We start from the raw sequence: 12,203 nt of genomic DNA, 5'->3' as shown, positions 1-12,203 counted from the left end.
AGAGAAGGTTGTAAATTCTTCGCTGCTTTTGTTGTTATTATAGTATCTTAGTAGTATAGACGACCGAATGGCGTAGTGGTTAGTGACCTGACTACTGAGCCGATGGTCCCGGGTTCGATTCCCGGCTGGGGCAGATATTTGTTTAAACACAGATATTTGTTCTCGGGTCTTGGATGTGCCCGTAAAATGGCAATAGGCCCGCCCCCTATTACATTGGGACTAACATAACACTCTGGCGAAAAGTGGGTGCAGCAATGCACCTCTGCCTACCCCGCAAGGGAGTACATTAGTACAAGGCGTGAGTGCGTGTTTTTTTTTTTTTTTTTTTTTATAGTATCTTGTCGAAGATATATCTACCGCAACTGAGAAATATACCATATTTTACGGAAAAATACGTACTGTTTAGCTATTTTACCATGTGAATTATGGCTTCTGATAACCTTTTGAATGAATAAAAAATAAGAATGATTTGGATGGACACTATGTAATGTTTGGTCATGGTTTACTCATATGCATAATTATGTATATTTAGGCCCGGTTTTTTTATTTGTGGTCAACTTTAACCATTAGTCAAGTCACGTGTCGAGCATGACAGCTGCATACGAATTTAGTTGGTTTTTAACTAATGGTTGCCATTTTTGACCAAAACTGGTCTTTAGTTGAACAGCTCTATGGTTCGCTACTGAGTGGACATACAAAGATCTAATAATCAGTTGAAGAAACTCACTTTAGAAAATCCAAAGTTAGGTGCCGGCGGCGCTTGCTGGTTGATGTCGAACCGCTTGAAAACTGAAACAAAATATAATTAAATATAGTAATTATTATTCACCCACAGGTTGCCTAGAAGAGATCGATTTTAGAAATAAGGCACCTTTTTGTGCTTACTCTTACTTTGTTAACTTAATTTATGTTGTGTGTTTTTCCATAAAGTTATATTGTTTAAAAGGCTAGAATTTTATGTGTGATTTATTATGGGAGAAAATTTACACTTTACTTTAAACATTTTTCAATTCATAATTATTCATAAACTCATACAAAGTAGATGACGCAAAGGCGTCTCATAGAAACTGATAGGCTTTTTTTTTTTTTTTTTTTTTTTTTTTAAAGATTTTATTATCACTCCACAGACTTTATGTCCGTGCCTTTTTGAGAGATCAATATATTGTGAGAGTTTGGTTGTTTTTTGTCTTCATCTTTTAACTACTCACTACTCAATTTGGAAGCTTATAATATATATATTTTATCTTTTATATATATATACCAATATATTATTAATTTTTTTTTTGCACTCCTGGAGGAAAATCTACACAGACACCTGGGAAGGGGACCCAGGTAGTGTCGGCCTTTAACCGACTAAAAACCCCCAGTTGTGCATTTCTTGTTTTTTTTTTTTTTTTTTTTCTTTGTTTCACACAGTCACACTTACAATTATAATGGCAACAAACATTTGAAGGGTAGGGCCAGTGTCAGCTGTCTTCAGAGAACTTAACAGACGCCTGTCAGTGGCCACACACTCCTTTTGTCATCGCTGTTGTTTTGCCTGGTGTTAATGTGTGACAGTGTTCTTAAAACTATCTTAATTTTATTGGTTAGTTCTTATACAGATAATATTAATTCATGATATACTATGCAATACCTACAAATCAAAACTATACAATACATGCTATATACTATACATAACAAAACTATAAAATACATGCAATACGGTTTGGCCGTCAATATAAAATTAAAATCAAAATTCTCCTATTCCGCTCCATTTTGCGTTGCCAAAAGCCTTGATTGCTGGGCAACGACCTCTTTGTCCCGATTTTTTTATTGCCATCTTTAGGTTGTACTCGAGGATCCGTTTCTTCGGTGCTGTTATTGCCGTTCTAGCGAGGTTGCCGATAGCGTCCTCGGTGTCATCCGCATAGTAGGTGCAGGCGGAGGTGTGCCTCGACAGCGCCACTACTGCGTGAGGTATGCTATCGTGCAACTTTATTTTATCTTTTGTTTTTATGATAATGACGGATTCGTACGTCAATCCCTGTGCTTCGTGTATGGTTAAGACGCGTGATCCCGTTCCTTCTCCAAACCCTTGGCTGGTCAGGGTCTCTTTTTCTTCCTGTGTATGCGTCAGGAATAGAGTGTTGGTTTGGGATTTTGGAATTGCTGCGTCTGTAAACCTTTTCAGCTGCAGGGATTGGATACGCGTTGTGGCTGCGTATATGCCTGAGTATACTTCTCTTAGGGCGTATGCAACATCCATGGGGTTTCTGTATGAGCACAACAGCTCCTGGGTGATGTTTGCTACCAGTGTTGGGCGACTGTACCTTAGTTCGAATAGGTTCTCTCTGTCTATGTACGGTAGCTGGTTGATGTCTCCGATTAGAGCAATATCACTGGCACGGGACAGGCGGGCGGCAATTACGATTGCCCCGAAATGGTTCATCAGGGCCTCGTCAATTATCAGGCGTTGGCATCCGACATGTTCTCTAAAGCCGTTTACTAGGACTGATGCCATCGTACGTACCCTAGTTCTAACCATGTCCCCGATCCTATGCGCTAGCCTGTTTCGTATATCGACGGCCGCCTCAGTTGTCGTGGTGATAATGGTGTCTTTGCTCACATCGAAGTTATTTACCACCCAGGTTGTCTTCCCACATCCAGGTACCCCGTTCACCCAAGCGATGGTGGGCATCGTCCAGCTATTCCAGGTAGCGTTAATGGTTTCCGCTTTTGCTAGGATTTTGTCCTCTAGCATAATCCTGGTACACTGAGCTACGACCACCATTTGGTTGTTGTGTGGGAGAGTGAGTTTCGGGATGTTGCGTTCCCAGGGCACGAATCCGCATTCCTCGCTATAAGCCGCCATATACGCTCCAGTCATTTTGCCTCTGAGGACTTGGCAACTACTGTTATCGTATATGCAGGCTTCGGCCTCCTCGAGTAAAACTTTTAGCCGGCTTTCGTTCTCTTGCCTGTAGGTCTGCATGATCGTTTTGCAGGACAAGAGATTTACCTGCTTTGTGGCGGTTGTAATTGCCATAAATTCGATGGCGGCATTCTCTAGATGGTCGTTTGAGGTGGTAGCTGTTTTCAGCTTCGGTGGGACCACCTGGCCCATATCCGCTCGAGTAATTTTCCTCTGGGCAAGCCTTTTTCCAGTTTTAGGTTCTCTGGAGATTTGGCGCCTCTCGGGTGTCCTCTGTGGTTTTCCTATAAGGCTTGAGGCAGCTGCTTTAAAAGCCTGGAGGAACCCTTGGACACGCCCTTGCGATGTTAAATTGTGCATCCTCCTTTCCATGTTCTGTTGTTCTGAAGCGGCGACAGCCCCAGCGGTCATCCTCTCCTGTAGGCGTTCAGATCCGGTGACCAAGTATTCGGCTTGTTGGTGGCAGTTGTCAATGCCCCTCGCAAGTATATGACCTTTGAGAAAGCTTAGATCTTCGCCTCTGTCCTCGTACACCACTATTTCATGATGTTTTGAGGCTTTTAGGCAACCCAGCTGGTCAACAATTTCGCCTTTCCTATACTCGATCACCATTGCGTCTACGCTTATTATCCTGGGGACGTTACTGTCTAGCGCTATCTCTCCAAGCTTACTGAGCCATGAGCATGCCTGAACGAACGGGGTGTCGTCGGCCCACTCGAATAGTGCGATGGTCTTGTTACGCCATCGCACTAGTCTGCAGGGCTGATTTCCCACTAGGGTTACTGGCAATGCGTCGTAGGCTTTACGCTTCATGGTAGCCTTCGATGTGCTCCCATTTAGGAGAGAGGCTAGGCCGGGTGATATGGCCACGCTCTTTCGCGCCCCTGAGATACAGAAGCTGATGCCGAGTCTTTCACTGCTTCCGTCCATGAACAGAGCCACGCTTCGGAGTCTTAGTCTAGCTTCTCCTTTTTCTCCACAATCCAACAGCTGATGTGTTGCTGTTTCTTTAGGAGTTGCTTGTGGTGGTGCTGTGATGGTTGTGACTGAGGCTTGATATACTGGTATTGATTGCGGGTCGGGGCGGGGTATGGTGCTGTTTCTCCTGGCTGCTACTCTGAAGACACGATCTGAATAAGATAGAAAATGAGGTCTATGCTTGGTGTCTGCCAGAATATCTTTTAATTCTGACTCCACCAAATTCCTGTCTATCAATGTCTCCAGATCTTGTCTTGCAGCAAGGAAACGGGGGCAGTCGAGAATTATATGCCAGACCGATTCAATGATGTTGGGGTCGCATTCACATTCTGGGCTTTCTTTGAGTTTAAATCTGTACAAATACTCTCCCATCCCCCCATGTCCAGTCAGCATTTGTACGTGAGCAGGGGTCAGTTTGGCACTTCGCGTAATCCGGTAAGCTTGGTTGACATCCGGTAAGAATTTACGCGTGACTGCTCCTGTACTGGATGTCGCATATCGGTCTTGCCATTTCCGGACCGATTCCTCTCTGATCTTTTTCCTGACATAGGACAGGGGGACTTTGTCATAGTCGTGGGAGGTGCTTTGTAGAGCTGCCGTTTTGGCGAGCTCATCGGCTCTTTCGTTCCCGGCAGTTCCAATGTGTGCCCTCAGCCAGAACATTTTTATCTCCCTGCCCTCGCACACGACCCTCGCAATGTTTTCCTTTATGCTTCTTGCCAGGGGGTGGCTCAGTTTCGGATTTCGGAGCAGATCGAGTGATGATCTCGAGTCGCTCAAGATGTTCACTTTGTTATCCGTACTAGAGCTCACCAGTCTTGTTGCCCTGTGAAGGGCATAAAGTTCCGATTGGAAGACCGTGCACGACGGGTGGAGACCAAAAGTCTCGGACAGTTTTTCTTTTCCATCCTCCCACCAACTTAGGGCGGCGCCGACTTTTCCCTCTATCTTGCTTCCATCCGTGAAGATTTGGGAACCGGTATGCAACGGGTTGGTGTTTTCAAAGAACTCGTAGTTGGTAGAGGTAAGTGTGGACGGATGTGGTAAGTCCAGGTACCCTACTTTCCGTTCGAGCTCTTTGCCTGGCGGGAGGTAGTCGGTTGACAAAAGTTTTTTGGATTTGTACAGATTTGCTGCCTCCTGTATTCTGAGATCGAGAGGCAGCAATCCCGATAGTGCCAGTGCAGATGTGAGCGACACTGTTCGGTAGGCTTTGCATATTTTCTGCGCGAAACCTCTTTGCAGCGAGAACAGTTGTTTTTTGTTCATTTCCAGTTCAACGGCTTCCGACCAGACGCTTGCGGCGTATGTCATGATGGGCTCCACTACTGCGATGTATATTGTCCTCACAATTTCACCGTTAAGTCCCCAGGTTACTTTCGCCGCTCGCGCTAGCTGTTTGTAAATATCCGCTGCCTTTTTACACTGAGCGGTAATATGAGCTTTAAAAGTTAACCTGCGGTCTATGATGAGGCCCAGCAGTTTTATTTCCTCTACGAGATTAATTTTTGTGCCAGCCATGGATAGTTGGGGTAGATCGTACTTCATCTTCTTTGTTAGTAGCATCGCGTTGGTCTTATGCGGTGCGAAGTTGAGTTTGTTCCGAGTTCCCCATTCCACTATTCCATTTAGTACTTTGTTCGCTGACTCCTCTAGGGTGTTTACTGCTTGACCTGTGAAGACAAGGGCCACATCATCTGCGAAAGCTTGGCAATACACTCCCTCAGCCTCTAGTTTGTGTAGCAGTGAGTCGAGTATGATGTTCCAGAACGTCGGTCCTCCTATGGAGCCTTGGACACATCCTTTAGTGGTTCCCTTCTCACATGCTGCACGAGCGTAATTGACCTTGATTTTTCGGTCACTGAGATAAGAGCATACCATCTCGTACAGATTTCGTGGGCACCTTTTCTTTGTCAGTTGATGTTTTAAAGCGGGCCACCATGCGTTGTCGAAAGCACCCTCTATGTCCAGGGAGATGAGAATGACGATGTTTTTACTGTTTATTCCCTCTCTTAGGTGTTCTACGAGGTCATAGAGGGCGTCCTCGGTTCCTCTCTGAGGCATGAAGCCGTACTGTTTTATGTTAAGCGTCGGGAAGATATGCCACTGGAGGCGACTGACCATTAGTTTTTCAACAATTTTTCCGAGAACTGAGAGTAACCCTATTGGTCTGTAGGATTTTGGGTGTGTATAGTCCTCTTTGCCAGCTTTCCGCAAGATAACCACGTGGGCCGTTTTCCATTGGGATGGGAAATGTTTAAACGATAAGCACTTATTGGCTATCGCCATGAACACCTCCCTATCGCACTGAATGGCTGCGCCACAGATATCGGCAGTGAAGCCATCGGATCCGGGGGCTTTTTTTGCGTTCATTGCTTGTAGCACGAGGTCTATTTCTGCGGCAGTAAATGGTGGATCGTCATCTTTAAGATCCTGAGGTATGTTCTTTGTTTTTTCTCTCAGTTCCGCATGGAATAGTTGGTCGGTGCTTACGGAGTCATCTGGGTAGAATGTCTTGGCTAGGAGTTCCGCCGACTCTTGGGGGGATAACGTGTTGCCCGCAGGGTCTCTTAGAAGCATGTCTTCCTGCTTGCCGGAGGTTTTCTTTATGACCCTGTAGATTTTGTCCCACATGCTTTCTTTTTCCTGAGTCGTACAGAACTCCTTCCAACTTTGTGTTTGGGCTTTCTCGGCTTGCTCGGAGTACTCTACTTTGGCTTTTTGATACTCTTCTATGACGTGAGGCATTCTGGAAGCAGCAGCATTCCTTATTCTCCTTTTTTTCCTCAGAACATCTTTTTTTAGATCTTCAAGCGACTTTGACCACCATGGGGGCTTGAGTTCCCCGTTCCATTTTCCTGCGGTTGGGATGGTTTTTTCGCAGGCTGCATGGATGGCTTCAGTATACGCTGAGATCATCTTTTCAAGATCTTCTGGGTTATCACACTCTTTAACAGATGAAATTGTAATGTTTTTCTCAACTAGGAGCAGTTTCAGTTTTGACGCAAATTTCGACCAGTTCGCCTTTCTGGTGTTATAGATACGCGTTGTGATTGGCTTGAGATGTTCTAGTGCCTTTCCCGTGCGCATTGCGAAAGTGATAGCATTGTGGTCTGAAGTTATGAGATTTGCGTCGACTTTCCACTCCTCGATCTTACCCAGAAGGGACGTACTGCAGGCGGTAACATCTACCCTGCTTTTGCAGATTTTTCCATTTCTGTAGGTTTCGAAGGTTGGTGTGTCTCCTGTGTTGAGAATATGGAGGTCCATTTCTGTTAGGAATGAGCTGTATGCCGCTCCTCTGTCATTTTCCGAGACGCTACCCCACCAGTGACTCCATGCATTAACGTCGCCTGCTACAATAAGGTTCCGCGTGTTCAATTTGCCACAGAATGTCTTTGTCCTCTGAATATACGGATCTATTTCCTGATCCCCCTCAAAGTAGACTGATACCAGGCCCAGTTTTGTGCCCCCCCCGATCACCATGGCTGCTACCTCGGTTTCCGTGACCAACTGTGGGTCGTGGATTACCTCCAGCTGGTCACCGAAGACGATGATGGCTGCCTTTACTGGTTTTTGTCGGTTAAGGGTACACTGGATAAGGCGTGTTCCTGGTTGTTGTTTCATATAGCCATGTTTACCCACGTAAGGTTCTTGAACAAGAGCTATTGAAACATTCGTCGCCTTCGCCACCTGGTATAGTTCCGTGGTTGCCAGTTTGGACCTGTGAAGATTTGCCTGGATCATTTTTAAATTGTTGTTGTATTGGTCCGAACTTTGGGGGGATGATTTATGCATCTGTGTGGAGCCTTTAGCAGTAAGAGATTCGCGACCGTGCTATAGCATCCCATTTTGTTCTTTCGGGACACTCACTACTGAACGCGTTGTGCGACAGGTCGTTCCTCTCCCCATTGGCTGACGCTGAGCAGTTTTTGCACGTGGGCGGGAGTCTGTCCAGTCGCACCTGACATTTCTCCCATGTGTGTTTACCTCCACAATGGCTGCAGAGGTCCTCTGTTTCCCTACAGATCGCCTTTGTATGGCCGAAACCGAGACATTTCGTGCATTGCACGAGAGGGGATTGGTCTGCCACAGGTCTCCTTTGAAGACCTATGTAGACTTTCCCTGCCTCTATAAGCCTTTTGTGGGCGAGCGGGGAAACTTCCAGGACCGGGTGGCATTCATGGGTGTTGCGTGCCTTTTTCCTGTATCGCACCTTCATAGTGCATTCTTTGAGGTCTTGGCCTTGGAGCAGTTGCTTATTCTGCGCCAGGAGGTGCTCCACAATCTCTGCGTCAGTGTGGACCTTGAGGACATCTTTTATTATAATTAGAGGATTCCCTGCCTTTGCCACCTGTACCCTTAGGCCTTTGTCCATTTGGACCCTTTTGTGGATGAGGTTCAGATCCTCGCTTGTTCCACAGCTTAGGACCACTTTTTGGTTTTTGGCCTTTCTAATTCTGTCCACCTTGGCTCCCGTTTTCTTGGTGTCCAGTGCGACCGCTATCCGGTCAATTAAATTGTCCCCGGTCTGGTTTTGATCACTGGACGATATTATGAGAGTGTGGTTTGGTCTTGGTGGTGGAGGGGGTAGTGCGGCGACTTTAGCGTAGGTCTTTTTGGCCCCCTTTTCACCCTCCGCAAGGCACATTTCAGCCTCGAGGCTGAGGGATGGTGGTGGTATCCTCAGCTTCTCTTCTCTCATTGTGCGGAGCTCGGACTTGACGGCCTCAAGCGTTTCCGTGATGGGCTGGAACTGCTCTTTGAGGTCGACAGTGACGGGCTGCGGGAGGGACTCGGGAATCCTCTTAGAGTCTATTTTGCTGAGGATTTCTAGGACTTTGCCCATTTCGCAGTTGTCAGGCTTGATTTCATTGGGCGGCTGAGACTCCAGAATACCGACCATTTTTATGTTGAGGCCATGAATTTCAGAAGCCTTCTCAGCTTCCTTGTGCACATCCCGCCGTAGCTCATCCACCTGGTTTTTAATCGTTTCCACGCCGATTTTTATGATGGCGTGATCCCTCAGTAGGGGCTCGTTTGATGTTGTGTGGCCCGTTTGTGTGGCTACGGCGTCGTTCAGCATTTTCAGACGCTGTTTAAGGTCTGCTATAGCCTCGGCCGTCTCCTTTATGAGCCTGTGTGGCTCTTGAGTCTCATATCCTTGCCAGTCTCTGATCGCCTTGGTTTCCGCCAGGTTGGCGGCCAGGTCTTTTCTGGCAAGTCCCAGTTCCCCAGCGAGTTGTTTGTTGAGCTCATTAAGGTGTTTGGTGTGTGCTCTTTCCACCCTCATCAGTTCGGTAGCATGCCTCGACCGCTCTTTCTCCAGGTTGCACCTGTGTCGCGATCTTGAATCCGAAAGGGACAGCACAATCTCATACAGACCAGCGAGACTTTCCAATGCAGTGGTCTTGTGCTCTCGCTTTATCTTGCAGGCCTGCTCGAGTGCTTCCTTCCCCTTTTGTAGCATTTCATTTGCCAGCTTCGTTGCCACGTCCATCTCTACTCCCTTGCGTTTGCCGCTGGGGGCGAAGAGCATGCTGGGCCGCCCCTTAGAGCTTACGTTGGATACGGCGAGATCGAAGCTGGATGCTTCGGACTCATTATCGGAGAGGATTTCCCTGGGAGGGGATAGGTTGCACTGCTCCCAGTTTATAACCTTTGCTACCACGGAGGCGGTCGCCGACTCCTGCTCCCGAACTGAAGACGTGGCCTCCGACTGGCTGTCTACTTGTACTTCTGTGGCGGTTGGAGGCGATGGCGACTTCCGCTTCGTCCTTTCCGGAACCTCTGGGACGGAAGCGCTCACACTGGCTTCAGATTTTGTCTTCGATGTTTTTACGGCTCTTTCCGGTGGTCCCATCCTCTCTGCCTTAGTTGTTCTAGTTGATGTTTCTTTGGTAAGTACCATTTCGCGCAGAGATCGTTGCCGTTGGGTGGTTCGTACATTGGGAACGGAATCGCAAGCTGATTTAGACGACATTTTATATTTAGGTACTTTTGCAAAAGTTTATAGAAAAACAATTTATAAGAAAAATTCAAGAGTCGTTAACTATTAATTTTACAATGCTGATAAATCTTTACAAAAATGCCCAAGACAATACTAATATTGTTATTAATTATTAATCAATAAACATGCTATATAATAATAATAATAATGTGTTTAATACACGGCTATATAATGATACAATACTATATTATGTTATACAGTATAAGCTATATCTATAAGTTATACTAATTTCTTCCTATGCCAGATATTGTTGGCTTCACCGAGTAGTCCAGAAGTCGTTCGCGCAAGGCAATCGCCTTGTGGTTGGTGTTGTGATCAATTATTTTCGTGGGGTGACTATTGAAGGGGGTCCACAATTGAGACGGGTGACATCAATAATCTTTTTATTATTTTATAATATCACCTATGACAGTTGATGATGTCGCTGTTCGCAAGTAGCAGCAATATGAATCTTGGTATGCGTGTTGGAATGTGTGACCTAGATGTGATATGTCACGTACGTAATACCTCCTCGCGTCGAGATTTGTCTTGATATCAGGCCGTACTAAGAGTTCTTAGGACACTTTGGACCCCTGCAGCGCTGATATTGACCATCCAATTTTCAAAATGCTTGCTGTACCAGATGGAGGTTTTCCAAAATAATAGGAGATAAATACCTGGAAGCTGGTGGTATGCTGGGAGAAGGTTCTGTGGACTGACCAAATTGTAGGTACCGTATCTCCGAAGTTCTTCCAGGAATTTCCTTGCCAACAGTAGTCCGTGTGAGTCACACACTATAAAAACTAAACACAACACTTTTATGCGCGTAGCTCGAAAAAATACCAATTTTTTGGATTTTTTTCCGCGGAGCTGATGTTAACGTGACGGATCTATAAAGATTTTCCAAAAACTGATAGGCTGAAATTCGAACAATCGATAATTTGACCGACCCACGTCATCTCTATCATAATTCATCTACGAGTATGTGGTCCGATTTGTGCCATAATGCTAGCTAGTACTTACTTATTATAAAATATTATATTACGAATACGAGCGTAATATGTATTACTAATGTAGAGCATTATAAACTTCCCGATAATATAAAAAAAAATGTCCATTATTAATTTCAATTATCCCATATCCCCAACAACCGGACTATCCCGTTCGATCTATACTTACTTTCTAGAGCACAAGAACCATCGATAAACAATAACCGAGTACTCGATTGTATCGATACGATATCGTATCGTAATACCCTCTAATGGCCCGCACTGGGTTTAAGGGGATTACCTCAGCACATTGTCTTCTCTCACTGAGAGAAGTGAAACAGTGAAACTATAAAGTCCTGAAAACGGAAATGGAGCCTAACTAATTGTTAAAGACCGTATTTCATCAATCTGTTATATTTATTTAAAGACAAAACCGTTAAAAAGCTATTATCAATGGTTATTTTATTTTTATAATGTATGTAAATGAAAGTAAATAACGGACAATGATAAAATTATTTGCAAAATCGCACATAGTTCGACAATTTGTCTGTAACCGCGAATAATAAATATCGGTACTGTAATCTGGATATTTTATGTGTATTTTATTTGTATCTGTTTATCAATCAACCGAACAGTACCTACCTACAAAACGGATACTTATCTGATTTAATGAGTTCTGAAACAATTCGTTGGTATTTCTCGGTTTTCTATTTAAATTAGGGTATTATTTTGTCATGTTTGTTTTGTTGAAAGCTGTTTCAAGTTATTATTTCGTATAAAAATAGTTCACATAAAAATTGCCAATTCTAAAATTTTTGGAACGTTTTGGTTTACAAAAAATCCCCATCCAATTTTTTTACAGAATCATTGTGCTGAAGTCAGTTGAATTTCCCAATGTAGTACATCTCCTTTATTCCATGTTTTAAGGGATTACACTTTCTAAAAGTATCTGTAAAGGGTACATTGGTATGGGATGGATTAGAATATTGATAAGTTATAAGGCAACGTGCAGAATTCTTGCCTTCGTTGATACATATCAGCTGTTAGTGGGAGTGTCCGGGTGACTGTGACTTGCATTTATTGTATAGTTGTACAGTTTGGGCACCTAATTTATTGTTTTGATATTAAATATTACGGGGGAAAATTACTAAGGAACATATAACAGAGCTGGCAGACAAAATTTCATACATTACGTATTAATTATAACTATTTCAATAGCAGCGCAGCGTGGGACGCCCTACTGCCCGCTGGACTGACGACCTTAGGCGGGTAACAGATAGTGGTTGGATGAGGAAGGCCGAGGATCGAGTGTTGTGGCGATCCTTCGGAGAGG

At 44.7% G+C, this 12,203-nt stretch overlaps 1 protein-coding gene across 1 annotated transcript; it reads right to left on the bottom strand.

Annotated features, from left to right (window-relative positions):
- Positions 1-7,686: 7,686 nt before the first annotated feature.
- Positions 7,687-10,708, bottom strand: LOC119691079. Its single transcript, XM_038107598.2, has 2 exons — positions 9,738-10,708; positions 7,687-9,654 (listed from the first exon to the last, which is right to left on the bottom strand). The coding sequence occupies exons 1-2, from the start codon at positions 9,839-9,841 to the stop codon at positions 7,704-7,706; spliced, it is 2,055 nt and encodes a 684-aa protein (XP_037963526.2). The 5' UTR covers positions 9,842-10,708; the 3' UTR covers positions 7,687-7,703.
- Positions 10,709-12,203: the final 1,495 nt, after the last annotated feature.

Source organism: Plutella xylostella, chromosome 7 (assembly GCF_932276165.1).
Source record: "Plutella xylostella chromosome 7, ilPluXylo3.1, whole genome shotgun sequence".
In the NCBI taxonomy this organism is placed as follows: Eukaryota; Metazoa; Arthropoda; class Insecta; order Lepidoptera; family Plutellidae; genus Plutella; species Plutella xylostella.
The sequence above is the reverse complement of the archived record's forward strand: the minus strand, read 5'-3'. Positions and strand labels throughout refer to the sequence as shown.

Excerpts from the sequence above, each read along its gene's own strand:
- LOC119691079 (XM_038107598.2), bottom strand. The coding sequence starts at position 9,841 with ATGTACGAACCACCCAACGGCAACGATCTCTGCGCGAAATGGTACTTA. Across the intron at positions 9,655-9,737 it reads GGATGGGACCACCGGAAAGA|GCCATCGCCTCCAACCGCCA; the intron begins GCCGTAAAAACA and ends GAAGCGGAAGTC.